At 42.6% G+C, this 22938-nt stretch overlaps 1 protein-coding gene across 1 annotated transcript in view; it reads left to right on the forward strand.

The window, feature by feature from the left end:
* AK9 (adenylate kinase 9) overlaps positions 1-22938 on the forward strand; it is a 2653312-nt gene that overhangs the window by 2256837 nt on the left and 373537 nt on the right. Inside the window, exon 34 of the mRNA XM_044066804.1 lies at positions 12914-13131. Within this exon, the coding sequence (XP_043922739.1) occupies positions 12914-13131 (218 nt within the window). The remainder of the gene's footprint in view (positions 1-12913; positions 13132-22938) is intronic.

The raw sequence follows: 22938 nt of genomic DNA on the forward strand, positions 1-22938 counted from the left end.
GTGATCCCCGGAGTGAATTTCCTATCTCCCATCCAATCATTAAGGTTGCTTTTGAAGAGGGCCAAAGAGGCGCTCTGCTTGACATGTATGGGCAGACTATTCCAGAGTCTGGGGAGTCTCTGGGTCAGGAACCTATCCCTCCAGCATGTTTTGTTCATTATGATGACAAGGTTTAGATCCCTGGAGCATGTGTCTCTGAGGGATTGAGATTTCTATAAGTGTAGCATGTCCAACATTTCTGGGTTTGACATGGCCTTGTATGTTAAGCAGAGATCGCCTCTGAGTAGATGATATGCGACAAAGTATAGGTGGAGTTTTTTTAGACGGTCAGCATAGGGCATCTGCTTTAGGCCTGTGATTCTTTTAGTGAGGTATTTTTGCGGCCTTTCCAGTTGTTGCAGATGTCCAGAGGATGCAGAGAGGTACATACCAAACAGGGTGTTGTATTCTATAATGGGTCTAATGAGGGATGAGTACAGTGGAACAATGACCTCCTTTTTTCTAGATGAAAAGCTATTGGTGATGAGGTGTGCCACATAGAAGGATTTCCTGACTGTTGTGGTGATGTGGATATCGAAGGTGACCACTGTCCACCTGTGTCCCTAAGTCTCTTATCACACTTTTGGTGTTTAGTGTACTGCCACCTATGTGGTAATTCACGGGTACATGTTTTTTCCCAAAGGAGATAACTATACATTTCTTGGCATTGAGCTTGAGCCCATGGCTCTGGCACCAAGCATCTGTTTCTGTAAGGCCCTTTTGTAGAATATCCACATCATTTGCGGATTCAATAATAGCTCCCAGTTTGCAGTCATCTGCAAACTTTGTTAGCCAGAGTCCCTTAGTGTTGGCCTGTACTTCAGAGAAGTAGATGCCAAACAAGAGCGGTCCCAGGACTGAACCCTGTGGTACTCCACTTGTCACTTGTCTGGAGCTGGATTTGGAGTTGGCTACTTTTACAGTGTGGGTTCTGTCAGTAAGCCAGTTGGTAACCCATCGAGTGATGTAGGGATTAATGCCCAGCTTAGTAAGTTTATCTATGATTCCAGAGTGGGGATAGTGTCTAAGGCTTTGGCGAGGTCCATATAAGCTGTGTGGACCACCTTACCCTTGTCCACGGCTCTGGAGACTGATTTGAGGGAGTCAATCAGGTTCAGCAGACAAGATTGGCCCTTCATGTACCCAAACTGCATGGGGTTCAGTGTTTGAAGGTTGCCAATGTCTTTGTTGATAAGTTACATGATAATACATTCCATGGCCTTGCAGATCAGGGCCGTCAGACTGATGGGGGCGGTAGTTCCCGGGATCCAAGGTGGATCCCCCCTTGTGGAGTAGGATAACTGTAGCTGTGCGCCACTCAGTGGGCATGAAGCCTGAGGTGAGGCTATGATTAAACATGACACTTAGGTGAGGTGCCATTTCATTTTGTAGTTCATGTAGTACACAGCCTGGGATGTCATCTGGTCCCATGGATGCTGTATTCTTAGCTTTGGAGAGTGCGTTTTTTACCTGTGTGGCCATTATTACCGGAATTTGGCAATCTTTCGGTATTGAGTTGGGCCCTTTTGGGGTGAGAAGGAGGTGAAGTTTGCACTGAATCAATCTGCCAGGACATTGGCAATATCCTTGGGAGCAGTATATTTAATGTCATTCTGTTGTAGCTCAGAGCAGATCTGAGCATTGCCATTTAGATTCTTGACATAGCTATAGAATGCCTTGTGGTTGTCTTTGGAATCTTTGGCAATTTTATTTTCATAACTAGCTTTGGAGGATTTTATGAGGGATCTTACTGAGGCTGGTAAAGGAGTTTTTTGCATCCTGCAATTTTCCTCTTTTCTGCAACAGTTTCTTCCTTTTGTTGTAAAGTTTGTTTATGGCAGGGTACCACCAGATTGACTTCCTTTTTTTGGAGGAGAGCATCTTGGTTCTATTGGGGATGGCACGATTCATGCACGAGTGGATGTGCTCGTACAGTGTCTTAGTGTAGGATTCAGCAGTCAAACTTTCAGTTCCCGTCTGCATGGGTGTCATGAAGTTTGTCACTTCTGACTTGAGTATCATGAAGTTGGCTTTGGAGAAGTTTTTTACAGAGGTTTCCTTACTGGGGGGTGGGATGTGGATGTCAAGGGTGATAAGCTTATAATCAGACCTGACCAATGAGGGGGTGACCGCAGGTGTGGAGCATCAATTTCCCATGTTGGTAATGACCAGGTCTAGGATATTGGAGCCCCTGGTGGGACTAAGGATTAGTTGATCCAGGACATTGGAGTTTATGAATTCCAAGAACCGTTGGGCAAAGGTGTTGGAAAGGAGTGAACTTTAGAAGCATTTTAGCAGCAGTAACCTGGTCCTGTGTTCATACCTTTATAGAGCACTACAAACTGGATTCTTTCTCAAGTTCCAGAACAGGCTTTGTGAGTACCATTCATCAGAGGTTCCTGGATCCTTATCCTTCCTCCTGTCAGGTAGAGTAAGCTTTGGTAATTTACCCATATGCCACCAAGGCAGTCTGAATGGTGACCATAATACAGCTGCTTAAATCCTACTTACCTGCAGCAGTAGATGTTCAAGTTTCACACTATGTTAGTGTCAGCATCCACCCACCACTACCTTGTTTTTATATAGTTCCATTGTACAACTTTGTTGTATTGTTGCTTGGCTTTGGTTATTTCTGTTTTTTTTTTCTTTTAGCTGCAGATTGGTTGGCTACAGACATTTCTTGCTTCTGGTCCTTATTGGTTCTTTCTACTTAGCACTTAAAGCTGAACAACTGACTTCCTGTGACAGGCGTTAGACTTCTCCTGATGGGAGATTCTGAGCTTTCCCCTGATGGGGGGGGGGGGTCTTTGCTGATCCCCTGTTACAGGAAGTCTTCTTTCCATAACCTGAAAATGAGAGAGAGAAAGGATACTCCATACCTTGGATATCCACCGACAAGTCAGGGACTATCTTGACAGAACAAAATTTTTCAGGACTTCTGATCAGTTGTTCATTTCTTGTGAAGTTAAAAAAAAGGGCAACCTGTGTCAAAGCAGACAATTTCCAAATGGTTGCCTCATACTATTGCTTTTTGTTATACCCAGCAGAACAAATGTATTCCGGGCAAAGTCATGGCTCATTCTACTAGGGTTTTGGCTTCATCTGTGGCTTTTTGGAAAAGGTTGTATTCTATAAGCATTCTAGAAGCAACTTGGCCCTCTGTGAATACTTTTACAAAGCACTGTAAACTAGATTCCTTCAACAGATCTAGAACAGGCTTTGCTAGAACCAGTCTCCACTGGGCTCCTTGACCTTCATCTTTTCTGATCCCAGTCATTTTAACTTATGGTACTCTACCCATAAAGCTTAGGCTACTGCAGCAGTGATCCATATGAAGAACATAGTACAGTTGTGTAAGTAAATCCACCATAACTGTAAATGTTTAAATGATCATAGATGCAGTAGCCACTTATTCCCTTATTTTTTGTATGTTCTTTATGCCCTGATGTGGATATTTATTATTATTATTTTCCTAGAAGTGTGTTTGTCAAGGCTTTAGCCTCCCCCTCTCTTTTGGCTTGAAAGCTCTGAAGGACCTGGTACCCAAACCTGTCTTTTAGTCAGCTTAGCTTATGTTGGCTAGTGGGTTTGGTGTGTGTAAGGTACCCCAAAGCCTTGGAAGTGGGGCACTGTTATATCCTTAGCTGGATATATCTTTTATAACTTAAGCTACTGCAGCATTGATCATTCAAAGATCTACTCGTATGGTAAGTTTATTTACACAACTGTACTGTCCAAGGATCTGCATTTAATGATGTTGAGAAAGGCCTGGGTAGATCAGTTATTTCATGTGTAGGTGGAGTAGCTGATATTTGAGTAATTAAAGTCTCTTAAGAAAACAGAGTTTGATTTGACTGCCAGCTGGGGAAACATGTATAGCTATTCAGTATGTTCCTCTGTGGGCATTAGAGTGGGAGTGGACCTGCAATTACTGATAAAGTAAAAAGTTGTTTTGTTGAGAGTGATTTGTGCCTGTACCAAGTCATGGTTGAGAAACACATATCTGTCAGTCCCCCTTCCTGTTACTAGTGCTCCTGAAAGAGTGATAGGTGGTGAACCCTGGAATAAAAGAAGTGTTTTCTGTAAACTGAAATCATGTTTCATTAGCTCTGCAGATGCATATGTTCTTCATTGAAGTGTCAAAAGCAAAACAGGAGACATGTCAAGAAGTACAGCAGATGGGAAGACTAATGATGTTGCATGACTGCCAAATCATACACCAATGCACTGTACGAACACGTACACAAATGCATGGATCTCGCCATACCCAATAGAACTAAGACGCTCTCCTCAAAAAAAAAAGGAAGCTAATCTGATGGTTCCCTGCCATAAACAAACTCTACAACAGAAGGAGGAAACTGATGCAGAATAAGGTGAAGTCCCAAGAGTGGAAAAACTCCCTTATCAACCTCAACAAAAGGTTGAGATCCCTCATCAAATCCTCTAAAGCTAGCTATGAAAACAGAATTGCAGCAGATAGTAAAGACAACCACAAGGCCTTCTATAGTTATGTAAAGAATCTCCATGGCAATACCAAGCCAGCAGATATTGCAAATATACTGGCGGATAGATTCAGTGCTAACTTTACCCCCCCCTCTCAAAGGACCAATCACAATACCAGTAGATTGCTGGGCACCCAGTATTATTACTGCACAGGTTAAAACAGCACTGTCTAAGGCAAAGAATACAGCTTCTATGGGACCTGACAGTATCCCTGGCTGTGTTCTACATAAACTACAGAGTGAACTGGCACCTCACCTGTCTGCCCTGTTCAATCACAGCCTCACCTCAGGCTTTGTCCCTACCAAATGGCACACTGCTACAGCCATCCCTCTCCACAAAGGAGGAGTGACTACAGACCCCGGGAACTATCGCCCCATTAGCCTGACAAGTCTGATATGCAAAGCTATGGAACGCATCATCATGGACCTAATAAACAAGGATATAGGGAATGCCCAAACTCTGGATCCTACACAGTTTGGTTTTGTGAAGGGTAGATCAAGCCTGCTCAACTTGGTCGACTTCTTTGAGTCAGTCACCAGAGCTGTGGATGAAAGTAAGGTGGTTCACACAGCCTACCTTGATCTGGCCAAGGCCTTTGATACCATTTCCCGCTCAGGAATCATATAAATACTTACTAAGCTAGGCATCAACCCCTATATCACTAGGTGGTTTGCAAACTGGCTTACAGATAGAACCCATAGTGTAAAAGTAACTGACTCCAAGTCAGACTGCCGACCAGTCACGAGTGGAGTCCCACAAGGTTCGGTCCTGGGTCCTCTCCTGTTTGGTATCTACTTCTCTGAAGTCCAGGCCAACATGAAGGGACTATGGCTGACAAAGTTCGCAGATGATTGCAAGTTGGGAGCTATTATTAACTCCCCAAGAGATGTTGACATCCTACAGAAAGGCCTCAATGAGACCAGCGACTGGTGTCAGAACCATGGCCTTAAGCTCAATGCCAAAAAATGTGTCTTCATCCCCTTTGGGAAAAATCCAGTTCCCTTGAATTACCACATTGATGGTAGTCCACTGAACACAGATGGCGTTATAAGAGATCTGGGAACACAGGTTGACAGCAACCTCTCTTTTGACCACCACGTTGCCACTGTGGTCAGAAAGTCCTCCTATGTGGCACATCTCATTACTAAGGGTTTTGCATCCAGGAAGAAAGAGGTCATTGTCTCCCTCTACTCTTCCCTCATTAGGCCAGTCATCGAGTACAATGCCCCATTTGGCATGTACCTCACTAGACACCTGCAACAACTGGAGAGGCCGTAAAAGTACCTCACAAAGAGTATCCTAGGCCCAAACACTTGTCCTATATGGACAGACTCAAAAAACTCCAACTATTCTCTGTCTCATATCGCCTACTTAGAGGTGATCTCTGCTTGACTTAAAAAAAGCAGTGTCTGACCCAGCTCTGATAGAAATGCTACATCTAAAGAAATCCCAGTCCCTCCGCACCACATGCTCCAGAGACCTCAACCTCATTACCACAATCAACAGAACATGCTGGAGGGACAGGTTCATAACCCAGAGACTGCCCATGCTATGGAATAGACTTCCCATACATGTCAAGCAGAGCACCTCACTGGCCCTCTTCAAGAGAAATCTTGATGAGTGGATGAGACACAAAAAATTCACCCTGGGATTACTCCAGTGGCTGTACTCGACAGAGCCACTAGGAACTAAGGTTGGGTGGCACGATGCCAGGATAATCCTATGGGCTAGGCTTGTAAAGGCTCTAGGGCCATTAGCCAAGTACACACCTATGAACCTATGAACCTATGATACTAGCTCTTGATCATAAAGTGCAGGCCATAAGAATGTGATTCCATTGATACCGCATTCCATGCAAGCTTTTTTTTCACACTTCCTGAAGAAAAATTGATATTAACACTGAAAAGGAAGATACGGGAGTTCATATTTAATTGACAGTATGCAAGAGTAGCTTGGGAGAAAGCCAGCTGAGATGGGGGTGTGTAAGTCCAAGAATTACTGATACTTAACAATCCAATTAAGGCTAGTATATTTTGTTCAGTGAAATGAATGTAAATCAAAATGGAAGAAAATGTCGTTGTTACATGTGACATTATCTGAAGAAGTAGAATGACTAATCCCCCGCATCAGTTTGACAGAAGGGAGAAACAACAGAACAGCTATGAGGTTCATAACCAGTATAGCAAGGCACCCATTAAAAGAAAAGAAACTGAAGGTGTGGAGATGACAGAATCTACCAATAGGCACAGGTAAAGTGGCAATAGAGGGGACTAGGAACAAAGCACTGAAACAGAGAGAGAACCAAGAAATTGGCAACAGTTAGGTAGTGGAGAAAATATAATTATTTGGGAATAGGCAAGTGAGAAATTTGTTATTCCCAAGGGACTATGCTAAGATAAAAAGGCATAGAAATAAAAATAAGGCAGATTGGGGAAATAAGAAAAAGAATGAGTGGGAACTCCATTTGGTAAATTTAGTAACATAACCTAGAACAGAAGAAACAAATATTAAATATTAAGCAGAGCATATAAAATTTTGCAAGAAAGGAAGGAAGGGAAAATGTACTCACAGAAGATGATGCCTGACTAGAAGAGCATTTAGGTATACTAATCTGGTATGAATTGTCTGAGGCATACCTGGCACCAAGACATGCTACAAAATCTAAGCCTGGCTCCATAGTGCAGAGAATAGAATCCTTACTGTGGCCCAGGTGACTGGAATTCAGTTCGAGGTCTTTGCAGTGGAGGAACCACGCAAGGAGGTGTAGAGTGAAGGGGCATGGCACATTTACCTCTCACAGAAAGTAGAGAGGGATGCACTCACTTGGGAACACACTGGGCAGAACATTTTCCCAGATGAAGACCAGAGGAATCAAAATTTGTGCTTCAAGGAGAGAGGTGGGGTTGCTTGAGAGGAAATGCCCCTTGCAGAAATGAAGAAGCACCCTTCGCTGTTGCCTATTGCTGTCTTCTTTTTGGTACTTTGCTGAGTGCATATGAGGGATAGAGCAGCATACAGAATCTCAAACTGCCCCTGATGGCTGTGAATGATGGCCTCTCTCGATTAACCCTCACACTTACTGGAATTTCAGCATTGGCTGAATGCCATTTTGCAGCTACTTAAATGACTTCATAGACTACTTGGAGGAACCAATCAACACCTGTGACAGACAAAGAAAAGGTTTCTCAGTAGGTGGTATTCATTATTTGTCTTGGATATTTAGTCATTGTATACTTCAGGTTATTCCAAAGACTACTAGATACTACATGAATCTTAACCCCCATTGACTTATACTGGCCTCTCTTTTATCCCGTAAGTGGGTCTGTTTAGAGCTGAGACTGTGATAGAACTGTAACATGATGCTGTGATAAAATTTGAGACACAATTACATAGGTTCATAGGTAGGTACTAGGCTATCTGCCCGAGGGCATTTATAAGCCTAGCCAGAGTGTGTCGGCTTTCACCGCCCCATTGATTAATTAACTGATCCTCTGTCAAGCAGAGCCAATGAAGTGATCCCAGGGATGTATTTTCTGTTACCCATCCACTCATCAAGGTTTCTCTTGAAGAGTGTTAGTGAGGGGCTTTGCCTAATGTAATTTGGAATTTTGTTCCAAAGCATGGGGAGTCTCTGTGACAGGAATCTATCCCTCTGGCATGCTCTATTTATTGTTGTGGTGGGGTTTAGCTCACTAGAGCGCGTGGGTTGCAGTGACTTGGATTTCTTTAGGTGGAGCATGTCCATCAATTCTGAGTTGGACATGGCTTTGTAAGTCAGGCAGAGATAACCTCTAAGTAAGCGATATGCCACTGAGTACAGCCGGAGTTTTTTTCTGTCAGTCTGCATAGGACATTTGTTTGAGGCCAGTAATCCTCTTGGTGAGGTACTTTTGTGGTCTCTCCAGCTGTTGGAAGTGTCTTGTGAGGTACATCCCAAATGGGGCATTGTACTCTATGATGGGTCTGATGAGTTACGAGTAGAGGGGCACTATAACCTCTTTATTTCTAGATGCGAACCCTTTAGTAATTAGATGGGCCACATAGAAGGATTTCCTAACTGCTTTGGTAATATGATTGTCAAAGGAGAGATTACTGTCTATCTGGGTCCCCAGATCTCTTATTACCTCTTCTGTATTAAGGGGGCTGCCACCTATGTGGTAATTCATGGGTGTTTTGTTTTTCCCAAATGGGATGACTATGCATTTTTTTGCATTTAGATTGAGGCCGTGACTTTGACACCAGGTGTCCGTCTCAGTAAGGCCGTTTTGGAGGATGTCTGTGTCAGCCGGAGAGTCAATTATGGCTCCCAGTTTGCAGTCATCGGCAAATCTGGTTAGCCATAGTCCTCCTGTGTTTGCCTGTTCTTCTGAGAAGTATATGCCGAACAGTGGGGGTCCCAGGACTGAGCCTTGCGGGACACCACTTGTGACTGATTTAGAGTCACATCTGGAGCCCACTATTCTTACAGTGTGAGTTCTGTCTGTAAGACAGTTGGCAACCCATCTTGTGACATAGGGGTTTATGTTCAGGCTGGTGAGTTTTTCTGTAATACCTGAGTGGGGAATGGTGTCGAAAGCCTTGGCGAGGTCAAGGTAGGCTGTGTGAACAACCTTTCTCTCGTCTATGGCCTTGGTGACTATCTCAAAGAAATCAACCAGGTTTAGTAGGCATGATCTGCCCTTAACAAAGCTGAACTGGGTCGGGTCAAGTGTTTGGATGTTCCCAATGTCTTTGTTAATGAGTTCCATGATGATGTGCTTCATAGCCTTGCAGACCAGGCTAGTCAGGCTTATGGGGCGATAGTTTACCAGGGTCAGTTGTGGCCCCTCCTTTGTGGAGTGGAATAACCGTTGCTGTGCGCCATTCTATGGGCACGTAGCCTGCGGAGAGGCTGAGGATGAACAGCATGTTTAGGTTGGGGGTTAGTTCATTCTGTAGTTCGTGCAAGATGCAGCCTGGGACACCATCTGGCCCTATTGATGCTATGTTTTTGGCTTTTGAAAGGGCTATTCTCACCTGTGTGTCTGTGATTTCCAGGACACTACACTTTTCAGGTATTGTTGTGGGCACTTTTGGGGGTGAGAGGGGGGTGAAGTTTGCACTGAATCTATCTGCCAGGATGTTGGCAATATCAGTAGGTTCAGTATATTTTGTGCTATTTTGCATAAGTTCAGTGCATATCTGCAAGTTGCCACTTAGATTCTTAACATAGCTAAAGAAGGCTTTGTGATTATCTTTTGAATCCTTGGTTATTTTTCTTTCGAAGTTAGCCTTGGATGATTTTATGAGGGACCTTAGTTTCTTACTGATACTGATCAGGGATGTCTTTCCTTCTTGGGATTTGCTTTTTTTCTGAACTAGTTTCCTCCTTCTATTGTATAGCCTGTTTATGACAGGGGTCCACCAGACTGGTTTCCTTCTCTTAGAGGAGTGAATCTTGGTTTTGCTAGGGATCAATGCATCCTTGTAGGTGCACATAGAGTGCATTTGTAAAGGTTTCTGCATCTTGGGCAGTGTTATCCTTTAGCGTGGGGGCTGTGAAACTTACCGCCTCTGTTTTAAGTAAGGTGAAGTTTGCTTTAGAAAAGTTTTTTACTGTGGTTTCCTTAGTTGGGGGTGGTGGTGAGGTGTGGACATCCAGAGTGATTAGTTTATGGTCTGATCTAACCTGTGACAGGTTGATCTCCGGTGTGGAACACCTGTCGCTCATGTTTGTGATGACCAGGTCCAGTATGTTTTCACCTCTGGTAGGGGAGTTTACCAGCTGATCCAGGGCATTTGAGTTGATGAATTCCAGGAAGGGCTTGGCCTGGGAGTTTGTACTCGAGTAGCTTTCCCAGTTAATGGTAGGGTAATTGAAATTGCCCAATATCAGGGTGTTCGGTAGGACCTTCATCTTTTCCAGTATCTCCAAAAAGGTGGAGTGGTGGTCCTGGGTCATGGAGGGTGATCTGTAGCAGGCCACAATTTGCATTGCAGATTTGCCCGATGTTAATTGCACATGGATGATCTCAGAGGTATCATGCTGTGCCACTAACCTGGAGGTGTAGGTATCCTTGGTGAATATGGATACACCCCCTCCTTTTGTGTTTTGGTTTGTGTTCTGTGGCCTTAACGTGTGGTACACGTTGTAGCCCAGTAGTGCTGAGGTGCTCTCTGGAGCTTTGAACCAGGTTTCAGTTACTGCACAGATGTCGACGTTCTCCAACTGAGGAGTGCTTTGAGCACATGCATTTTGAGATTTAAACTCCTGGCGTTGAGTAGCATAACCCTCAGTTTTTTGTTAATTGTGCTGTTTACGGAGGTGGGTTTGACTTTTGAGCCTTGCCTAAAAAAGGCACTATGGGGGCAGCAAGAGCCTTGGCCAGTATTCGAAAGCCTAGGGGTGACAAATGCAGGCCGTCTCTTGCGAAGCAATGAGGCTTGTCAAGCATGTCGTCCCAGGCTGACAGACACTGGATCCTCTTTGAATGACACCAGAAGCTTAGCCAGTTGTTGAAATTGATAATTTTTTCTTTATACTGAGGTATCATTCTTGGTGAGGGCAGGATGCTACTCAGGGTCAGGGTCATACCAGCCTGGGCTACATGATCAGAGAACTCTTCCATGTCTCTTTTCATGTAGTCTAGGGAGGTACATCTCAGGTCATTCACACCAACATGAACAATGACATATTTGTACTTGTTCTGGAGTGACCTGAGTGTTTGTATTATGTGGCGGATTCTGGCTCCCAACAGGCAGCTAACAGTAACCTTCTGCTTGTCCAGCCTAGTGAGTGGGATGCCAGTGTGCCTGACTATAGAGTCACCTATTACTAGTGTGTTAAGTATGTTATTTCGCCTTAAGGGCTGTGATTGTGCGGCACACTGATTTTGTGTTTTATGTGTTGTCTAGTTTGTGACGGGAGGTGCAGGTTGTTTGGGTGTCTGCTTTGGAGGTCTCTGATGCTTTTGCAGGTTTTATTTAGATCCTCCAAGTATGATTTTGTGTATTTATGTGTATTTTTTGCCAGTGCTGGTTTAGTAGGTCTATGTGTGGCTGGAGGTGTGGTGCAAGTGTTAACCTTCTCCTCTTGACTGTCTGTTCCAGTCTTGGGTGGAGACAGCTTAGCCTCCAGTTTGGCTGCATAATTGCCTCTCTTGTATATGTTAGTGTTTTGTGGTAGGAGGAGAGGGTTGTCTGTGTACATAAGGCAGTTGTAACATTGCCTCAGGATACCCAGATTCAACAGCTGGACTGGAGAGTACACCCGAAATTGCCCTTTGGTCATGCCTGAATAGAAGGGTGAGCTGCTTAGTTGCTTGGTTGGAGCTCAATACTTGCTTAGACCTAATAGCAAGCACTAATATATCCTGACACTTGATTGCCCAGCAGGGCAAGGCTCTTTATTCACCCCTCACCAACCAAGAAAAAAAGCCTGAATAGTAGGGTGAGCTGCTTAGTCGCTTGGTTGGTGAGGGGTGAATAAAGAGCCTTGCCCTGCTGGGCAATCAAGTGTCAGGGTATATTAGTGCTTGCTATTAGGTCTGAGCAAGTGCTGGGCTGTAGGATGCTTTTTGAGTGCTTAAGTTGAGAGTTACACTAATTTCATGGGAAAAACTGAAGAGGAAACTTAGTGGAGCCGGGAATAATTTAACCCTAGCTAACTGGCACTGCCCGGCGCACAAAACCGTGCAAACACAATTTTTCTTATTAGTAGCATTTGTTATTGTGCCAGCCAATGGTTACCATTTTAAATAATATGTCATTTCAGTTAAATGTCTGTTTGTCCAGTATCTTCATGTTTTTGTTTTGTTGTTTCTAGAAACGTTAGTTAAGTTTATTAGTTTCTTTATTTGTACAATTGCTGTTCATTTTCCTAAAAAATATTGATAAGAAAAATGCATTTTCTCATTATTATGAGTATAGCTGTACCTGTTTATTTTATTTGGCACAAGTGGAATATCATGAAGCAGAGAACAGAGGCACCTAACTATCTAAAGTATTTTTTTATTTTATAATTACTTTAAATTTTTATAGCTGGTGTGTGTAGCCAGCATAACAGTTCCCATTAGCTCAGGTGGAAACAATAATAATGTCTTTATCCTTAACAGATTAACAGTATGAATATAATCACAAAATTTAAAGGTGCATGGTTACGTCTGTGGACCTAAATTAGTGCTATGCCTAAATTATGACGACTGATAGGTATGCAGGTATGACATTAATAGAGTTTCATTAGTATGGATCATATCTGCTTTCATATTTTGTCTCTGTTTATAAAGCAGAACAAAGAAGGGTGGATGTTACATGACAACTAAAATTTGCATGTCAGTGATATCATATAACTCATTGTTCCCTGTTATATTTGGTTATTTTCCTGTCCTTGTAGACCATATCCCGTACATGACAGTTCTCAGATTCTAACTATTCGAAGCTTATGTTACAAGCAAGAAATTGAGATTATTCGAGACTACTATCAGAAACAGCATCAGAACTGGTGCATCCTAGATGGATACTGCAGCAAATGGTGGATATGGGACAGAGTGGTAAAGGAGGCAAGAGACACAGTCCGAAAAATTCAGAACTATCTGGAGAAAATAGGACAAGGTAAGCATATTTCTTTTCGTTTAAAATATTCTTTGTTAAACAAGGAAATGTTAAGGCTTATGTTTTTACCTGGCCTGCAACATGAGACTGAAGACCAGTGCCTTACCCCTTAGTGTTATACAACAACTCCAGTGCTGTAGCATTTCTAGGTTGGTAACGTAAACCTAAAGGAGATTAAGTGTCATTCAGAACACTGTTGCCCTTCTCTTTATCTTAACAAAATCCAATAAATTGGATACAACTAAATTCAATGAAACGCAATTCAGTCAACTCAACTTCACCCAACTAAACAGATCCCATTAAACATATACACTTAAAGGAGAGATATATTTATATATATATATATATATATATATATATATATGTATATATATATATAGGACTAATGCTTGATGACACATTTCCACAAATCGGAAACAACTGAGTTCACTTTCGTGAAACTCAAGTAAAAAAAAACAAAACATCTAACAACATAAAAAAAAAAACAGTAATCATGTTTATGCAGGGGTAAGCCCACTGCAACCCCCACACCCCCTACTTTTATATTATCACTACAAGATCACACTATAGTGGGGAAAAAAGAATATTCCCTTATCCCCACTGTGCCACGATTTCACCAACAGACATTTCCTCATGTTTTTTTTTTTTTTTTTTTTAATACAGTTTCGCTAAAGTACTTTTTTCGATGAAAAACACTTTCGCAAAACTGTGCTCGGCTGTTTCCGATTTGTGGAAATGTGTCATCGAGCATTAGTCCTAGACCCCTGTATATATGTATGTATATATATATATATATATATATATATATATATATATATGTGTGTATATATATATATATATATATATATATATATATATATATATATATATATATATATAAAATTGTAGGCAGACTGAGCCCACAGGTACTCATCATAGCTAATCTATACTTTTAACAATGCCAGGAGGTGTACTATATAGATATTTTTTAAATATCTACACTCTTGGTGCTTAATCAGAAAATACCTACACATATACTTCCTTGGCACGTCATCAAAGTTAATAAAATTCCCTAGCCTGTCCTATTCATGCTACTTGCTAAAAAGATATAGTTGAAGTTTTATACACTTACACATAAAAAGACACACCTCCAAAAATACACTAGCCAGCCTGACGCAATTCCCCTAAACCCAAACAAGTGTTTAATTTAGCTTATAGCTGCTGAATAAAACAAAAGCCGCCATTGAACTGAAACATAGACCACTATTCTTATTCATTGCAAATTAAAAAAAGAGTAGATTTAGTGACTAGATACACAAAAAGAGACACTGGCAGTCCACCAAAATACATCTAAATGCTTTAAAGTACCCCATCAAACACACATCTAACTGTAGATTAGCTAAAAAAATTGTTGAATAAATCAAAGGAATAATCTGGTGCTCAAATTACATTTTACATTCAGTACAGTAGACAAAAAATAATTTTACACAGCACACACACAAAAGTCACATATATAACCTACCTCAAAATAACATTGCACACCTAAATCATGTTGTTAGAAATTACATGTATTTATTTATTTATCTGAGATTTGTTAACTGGGTTAGTCCATCTGAGCAGAAGCCCATTTTCAACGGAGACCTGAGGAGAAAAGCTCCAGAATTAAACCAAAGAAAGTACAATTTAAAAAGTATCAATATACAAAAGATATAAGTAATTCAAAAGATAGGTAGTTCAAGTTACAAAATCAATTATTCAGAACATTAACAATGAGAATAAAAAAGCAAGACCAAAAAGTACAAATAAAGATAGTAACACGTTTGCAACAGATTTCTGTTTAAGCAGAGTAGCAAGTTTGCAACAAGTTTCTGTACAAGCACGAGTAAAAAAAAAAAAACAGCCTATCAGCAGTAAATAAATTGAGAAAAGAAGGAAGGGGCAAACGTTTTATAGAGTGTAGCTTGAAAGAAACTCTGACACTGACTTAGAAGAATCTGAAGGTTCCCCTCGATCCCCCTCTGAGGATGTCTCCTTTGCTGACATCCTTGAAATCCTGAAACAGAGGGGGAACTGGCCAGCCCTTAACCCTTCAGAGGATGAGTCAGTGTACCTTGAGGCATTCGGCTCTCGCCCTTCTACCTCCTGGGTGTCCCCTCCCTTTGACCCCCTTATGGAAGTGGTGGCAAGGAAGGCCTGGACAGCTCCTGATTCAGTGGAACCCACCCCAAGGAGGCCATCTAAGTTTATTACTGCCCCTAGAGATAAAGATTTTTTATCTAAAGGTGTCCCCGTCGATGCCATGGTGGTGGCTGCAGCCACTAAGAAGGAGTTAGCCGATCCTTCGGTACCTGTCCATCCTCCTAATAAGGAATCTAGGACCATGGACAGGTATGGTAAGCGGATGCTCTCATCAGCGACCTTCTCAATGCGGTCGCTGAACTATTTATGTCACTTCACTCGTCTCCAGAGGGATTTATTCAAGGATATGAGTGAAGAGGTAAAGGATCCAACAGCTGAGGGGTTCCAGGACAGAATAAACTCCCAGTTGGCAACCCTAAACTCCATCGTTAACTCCTCCATGCGGCTTATCTCATATGCTGCGGATGGGGCGAGTAGAGCCGCAGGCACAGGCATTGCCTTACGACGTCACGCCTGGATGCGGCTGTGCAACTTTGCGGACCCTTTCAAGGCGTCCTTCACCAATTCCCCCTTTGATGGATCATCCTTGTGTGGCCCTCAGGTGAAGGATACATTGACTAGGTGCGAGGTGGAAGGTAAGACTCTCTCTGCCGTGGGAGTCCATTTTTCTACCCCTTCTAGGCCTTATCCCAAAGGTCAGAGGGGAGGAAAAATGTGGTTCCGCAAACAAACCCAGGGAGTCTCATCTGACGCACAAGGTCGATTCCCCTCTAGAGGCAGAGGGGGGAATAACAATAGACGCCGCCCTAGAGGCAGAGGAGGTCCGCAAAACCAGGGTAGCAGAGAAGTTTTCTCTGATAAACCCTATCAGCATCCCTGAGGAGCTGCCCGGCTGTCCACCTTCGGAGGCAGTCGGGGGAAGATTATCCCTGTACCCAAAAGCCTGGCTTTCCCCTTACACAAGACAAATGGGTACAGTCGATCATATCCGAGGGTTACAAAATTCCCTTTATTCACATTCCATCCCAACCCAGAGGATCCCTTCCAGACGTTCCACCCAGTCTAAGGGAACAAGCAGCACTAGAAATTTCAAAGCTGCTATCAAAAAGAGCTATCCAATCAGTCCCAGCAGACCAACAAGGATCCGGAATCTACTCCAAATTCTTTTTGGTACCAAAAAAAACAGGGGACTGGAGACCCATACTGGATCTCAGCAACTTAAACAAGTATGTCAGAAAAACAAAATTCCGGATGGTCACGCTACAGTCCATTCTACCCTTCTTGGGTCAGGACAATTGGATGTGCTCGATAGATCTTCAGGACGCGTACTACCATATCAAGATGAACAGACGCTCCAGGAGATTTCTCCGCTTCAAGCTGGGAGCCAGTCACTACCAGTTCAGAGCCCTGCCCTTTGGTCTCACTACAGCCCCCTGAGTGTTTACCAAATGCATGGCAGTGGTCGCGGCTCACTTGAGACGTCAAGGATTCCAGGTGTTTCCATATTTAGACGACTGGCTCCTTACTGCCACCACCAGACATCAACTACTTCTATCCAAAGACTTCACTATCCAAACTTGCCAAGCTCTAGGCATTTCAATAAATTTCGAAAAATCTGCTTTGTCGCCTTGTCAGTCTATTATCTTTATAGGCGCCACATTAGACACACTCAATCTTTCAGCCAGACTTGCAGAGCAGAGAGTATCAGACATCCGCAAACAAGTTTACCTTCTCTTACAATGCAACAAAGCCAAAGCCAGACTAGTTTTGAAGGTATTAGGACTCATGGCAGCAGCTATCCCCCTTCTCCCCTTAGCTCGCTTCCACATGAGGGTCCTCCAATGGATGCTGTTTACTCAATGGTCCTTCCAACAGCTCCCGATGTTCCACACCATATTGATAACTCAATCATGCAAGAATCAACTATCTTGGTGGATCACATCACCTCAGGTTCTCCAAGGAAGACCCTTCACTCACCCCCCCCCCAGTCGCCACGTTGACAACAGACGCCTCCCTGATCGGGTGGGGGGGGGCATTATCAGGGCAGGACAGTCCAGGGCACGTGGCAACCTTTCGAGTGCCACTTGCACATAAATGTCTTAGAGATGAGAGCAGTGCTTTTAGCATTGCAAGCCCTTCACGACTCTCTTCCCACAGGGACTATTGCAATTCAGATGGACAACATGTCCGTAGTGTGGTACATCAACAAACAAGTCGGAACCAGATCATACCCCTTATGTCGAGAGGCACTCAGACTTTGGCAATGGGCGATCTCTTCTCAGCATTTTCTGGTAGCAACGCACATTCCCGGGAAGTCCAACGTGATTGCAGACAAGTTGAGCAGGGCAATTCTCATGCCCCACGAGTGGTCTCTGAAGAAATCAGTACTGGAAGAAGTGTTCCAACGATGGGGCCAGCCTTGCTGCGATCTCTTTGCTACTCCCCAAAACAGCAAGTGTCACGACTTCTTCACTCTTTTCCCATTACCAGGCCATCCCACCAGAGACGCTCTAGTTCACGAGTGGCCCCGGGGACTTCTGTATGCTTTTCCCCCTTTTCCACTGATAACTCAACTAATCCAGAGAGCCATCGCCTTGAGAATGACAATGATCCTCATTGCCCCTTACTGGCCTCGACAGATATGGTTTCCGTTCCTTCATCGTTACCTTTTGGAGCAGCCTTGGCATCTGGATTCAGTGCCAGATCTGTTGACCCACCAATCGGGCCAGCTGCACCAGTCTCTTCATTCTCTCAACCTCACAGCGTGGTTTCTCCGATTCCGACCTTAGCCAGGCTTCCCTCAATATCTCGCTCGGTCCGAGATATCTTGATAGCCTCTCATAAATCTTCTACCCGGAAGATTTATAATAGCAAATGGAAATGCTTCTCCTTTTGGGCAACATCAAAAAATATAGATCCCTTCACTGCACCTATACAGTCTATTTTAGACTTCCTAGCAGAACTCTTTCACTTAGGATCTTCTTCATCTACCATTAGAGTTCAGTTGGCTGCTATATCTAATTATCATGTAGGTGTCTCGGAGTCTAGCATCATGGCTCACAAGCTCTGCAAAGCCTTTTTAAGGGGCGTTTTTCTTCTCAAACCTCCAATCAAAGATCCTCCGCCTCAATGGGACTTGAACTTGGTTCTGACATCCTTAATCCTTCCCCCTTTCGAACCAGCAGCTTCATGTTCTCTGAAGTTGCTTTCATGTAAGACACTTTTTCTAGTAGCCATAACTTCAGCGAGAAGGGTATCTGAACTCCATGCTCTGTGCAGTCGACCTCCTTACTTAGTGTTTTTCAAAGATAGGGTGTCCCTCCGTACTAACCCATCCTTTTTACCTAAGATTTCCTCTCAAACAAATCTAAATCAAACTATTGATCTCCCCGTCTTTTTCCCTAATTATTCCAACAGGTCCGAACAAAAGTTACATTTTCTGGATGTTCACCGCCAACTTAGATATTATTTAGACAGGACTAAACAGTTCAGGAAATCTGATCAGCTTTTCCTGTCTTATGCGGAAGGCAAATTGGGCCTTCCAGTTACTAAAGTGTCCCTTTCGAGATGGCTTACCTCTGTAATTACCTTCATCTACGAAATCAGACATCAAAAACTGCCTTCAAGACCTAGAGCTCATTCAACTAGGGCATTAGCTACATCCGTAGCTTTTCAGGACAGGCTGCCAATAGATTCCATTTGTGTAGCAGCCACTTGGGCTTCTCCTCATACCTTCATTTCACATTACAAATTGGACATGGTCTCCAGAAACCGTGCCAACTTTGGTTCCACTGTTCTCAAGAGTCTGTTCCGATAGGCCACCCGGGATAAGGTGCTAGGGACGCGGTCTCATCCAGCAAGAATGAAGGTGAGATAGACAACTTAACATTAAGAAGTTATGTACCTACCATAACGTTCCATGTTAGTTGTCTTCTTCTCGCCTTCTTTCTTGCGTCCCACCCTCCTTCCCCCAAGCCTGGACAGACCGATAGGAATTCATTTTGTGATCTTCCTCTGGAAGTTGTCATTCCCACATGTTCTACCACCTCTATTTCCCCTTGTGTTAGGTCTAGGATACCTTACACTCAGGTTTATATAGAGGTGGGTTATCCTTCTTCATACTATGGAGACTAGAATTGCTTGGTCTAGCTATCAAACGAGATCTGAGTAGTTACCGCCTAGCATTGTGGGATATAGGGGAGCCTCGAGCCGGTGGAATTAGCTCTCGAGCTTTAGTATTGGTCGAGTCGGAGCCGAGGATCGGCTCCGAACCCATCCAGCAAGAAAGAAGGCGAGAAGAAGACAACTAACATGGAACGTTATGGTAGGTACATAACTTCTTATTATCGACTTTCGGAATTTCGAACATCCAAACAAACAAAAAATAAAAACACTACAAATTTCTAACACATTGCTAGCAGGGGGGCAAGCCCCCCTGCACCCCTGGGGGGCTCCACCCACCACACCCACCGTAACTTAAATATACCAACTCTGAGATCGCACTGCAGTGCAGGAATGAAATTCTTTCCATTCCGCACTGTACTGAGATGCCGATTCCACATTGTCAGCATTGCAAATGTCGATCATATGGTCTCGGCCATATGAATGTCGGCATTTTGCAGTGTCTACAATGTCAAGGGGACCCATATATATATATATATATATATATATATATATATATATATATATATATATATGGATCTACTTTGATCCAGCGAATTTACGTTTCACCAAAACGTAAATTCGCGAACTCACTTACGCGAATGTGCATTTTTTTGAAAATGCACTTTCGTGTAAAACCTAAGCCAAAAAAAAAAAAAAAACCCCACACTAAACACAATTATGCAGAGGGGCAAGCCCCCCTGCACCCCCCACATGTGGCGGGTTGTGCCCCCCCACACCCCCCTACATTAATATTCTCACTCCGAGATCGTACTACAGTGCGGAAGAGGGAATATTCCCTTATCCCCACTGCACCACGATCTCAGCAATAGTTTGTTTAGTTGTACATCAACATTAAACGTTGATGTACAACTAAACTAACATGCAAACTGCATGTTTTTATTTCATTTCTTTTTTTTTTTTTTTATTATGTTCTTACATGAAAGTACATTTTCGAAAAAATGCACTTTTGTGTAATTGACCGCAAATTTATGTTTCGATGAAACGTAAATTCGCTGGATCAAATGGGTTCCATATACATATATATATATATATATATATATATATATATATATATATATATATACATACATACATACATACACGTGTGTGTGTGTGTGTGTGTGTGTGTGTGTGTGTGTGTGTGTGTGTGTAAGTAAATAAATATAGATATGCATATATCAGCCTGGGAGGAGATAATTAACATCCCTAACTGCTTTGCTAGGGATTCCTGCTCCTGTCTCCTCATAGCTTCCATATATTAGCTAGGAGTTTCTCTTCCCTACAGTGCTTCAGATTACCTACAAAGCCAGACAAAAATCAAGACTACATAAAGGTAACATTGCTCATTGCCAGAAGCCTTAACAGGAAGTTTCACTCCTTACAGGCATTCCTAACTCTTGGAAATGTAGCTATCTGCATAGGTATTGAAACAAGGTTTCAGTATGGTAATAGCATCCCCACAGTGCAGGGTTTCAATTTCAAGAACATCAGAGCTAATGGAGGTGGCATGTCTGTCTTCCAAAGAAGTCAGTTCACCTTCAGACTGTTTACCACATCATAGCAAACTACTAAACCCCCATCATGTAACCTATAGTCCATGATGCATATCTAAAAAAGACTGGCATTCCTCCCTATCAAACACAACTTTGAGTTGTCACCTTAGTTTATCAATAATGCCAGAATGTGAAATGATATCATCTTTGCCAGGTCTAGGTAGGCAGTGCCAACTGATCTGCCTTTGTCAAATGCAACACACTGACCTGTTCAATGCAGTTCACCAAGTTCAGGAGGCAGGATCTGCCCTTAACAAACCCAGATTGGCTTGTAGACTCCCTATATACTTGTTAATAAGTTCCAAATGATGTGTTTCACTGCTTTATGGATAAGACTGGTGATGCTCATAGGTCTATAGTTCCCAAGGTCAGTAGTTTTTTTTTTTTGGTTCTGCAATGTGAGCAAGCAGCATATTACCCCACCTCTGCAGCACCTCAGCCAAGTTCATTCTTTACCCTTTCGACCATGTCCCTTCAACAACATCCCCAGCCTCCATCAAGGATTACCGTAAGGAGACGTTCATGTACTACCCCCCATGCCCATCCCTTTCCCTGCCACTCCATCATTTGCCTGAGCTACTAATCGAAACCTGGGTCACCTGGGTCGTAGTCAGGGCTGTATCCCTCTATGGCACTGGAAAGGCAGTTTCCAGAGTCAGTAGTAGTAGGTACCTCTTTGTGGAATGGGATGACTACAGTGGTTCTCCATACCTCTGGTATAAATCTAGTGGAGAGGCTGAGAATGAATAGGCTTAGCAGCAAGTGATGTCTGGTACATACAAGGAGGCAACCTGGCACAGCTAGTATTTATGGCCTTGAAGAGGGTTTTCCGGACTTGTTCAGAAGTGATTGAAGCTTGTGACATGGGCATGTTGATTTTTTGTGGAAAGTTAAGGGGAATGGATGAGTAAAGTTTGAGATAAAATTTTCAGCCAATAAGTTAGCTATGTCCTTAGGTGAACAGTATGTGTTATGGTTATGTATGAGCTCTGTACAATGTTGGCATTAGTTCTTAGGCTTCTGACACAGCTGAAGCAGGCTTTGTGGTTGTCCTTAGTATGGGTGGCAATTTTCAATTCATACTTACTTTTGGAGGATTTGATTTTGCTTTTGAGTTTTTTTATTCATCTTTTTGAGTTCTCTAGATGATTTGGCATTAAGTTTAAACATATTGGCTAAGGGTTTCTTCATCTTTATACTAGATTTATTCCTGAACATGGCATTGTATTTCTGTTTTATGAGGACTGATAAAACAATGAGTGCTTTGAGGTGGGCATATAAATTAAAGTTGTCTGCCACTATGGCAGTGTGCATGATGGGACTCTGACATAAGGAGGGAGCTGAAATTTCATCAGGCCCTCAGTTAGCTGGAGTAGGTTTGTCTTAGAGTAGTCTGGAACCAAGCATACTAGTATCTGTTCTTTACAGCTGTTATTCTGGTATGCATTGCAGATGGCGCAGATCTACATTGTTTGTTCTATTTTATGTTGACATACCTGGCCATAACTTTATATCTCTTGCCCGTTCTTTGCACTTCAGTATTCCTAGATGTGATTTGTGTATTGGCTCGAGATTTTTTATTCTTTTATCAAAAAAAAAAAAAAAAAATCTAAAAAAAATAATCATACACACAGTATCCTAACTAAACAATCTACAGGCTTGCTTGCATCTATTTTACTTGCAATTCTGATATTTTCTAATTGTACTCTATCTTATCCTTCTCATACACCTCTAAGAAAATGTGCAACTTTGTCCAGTACTTAAAATTCATGGTAGGCAATTTAGATCTTAATGTAATTGTGACTATTTCATTTGGCAAACAACAGTGGCTACATTTAAGAACTTTTGAAAAGTGGAGTTATATTTTTCTTCCGACTTTCAGTAATCACTTTTCTGGTTATTGCTAGAAGAACCCATAACAGAGGAGATTGTGGTTAGAGAATATTTTGATTTTTGTAGTGAGTTAGATTAA

Source organism: Protopterus annectens, chromosome 1.part0 (genome assembly GCF_019279795.1).
Source record: "Protopterus annectens isolate FY-2018-M chromosome 1.part0, PAN1.0, whole genome shotgun sequence".
Taxonomy (NCBI): Eukaryota; Metazoa; Chordata; order Ceratodontiformes; family Protopteridae; genus Protopterus; species Protopterus annectens.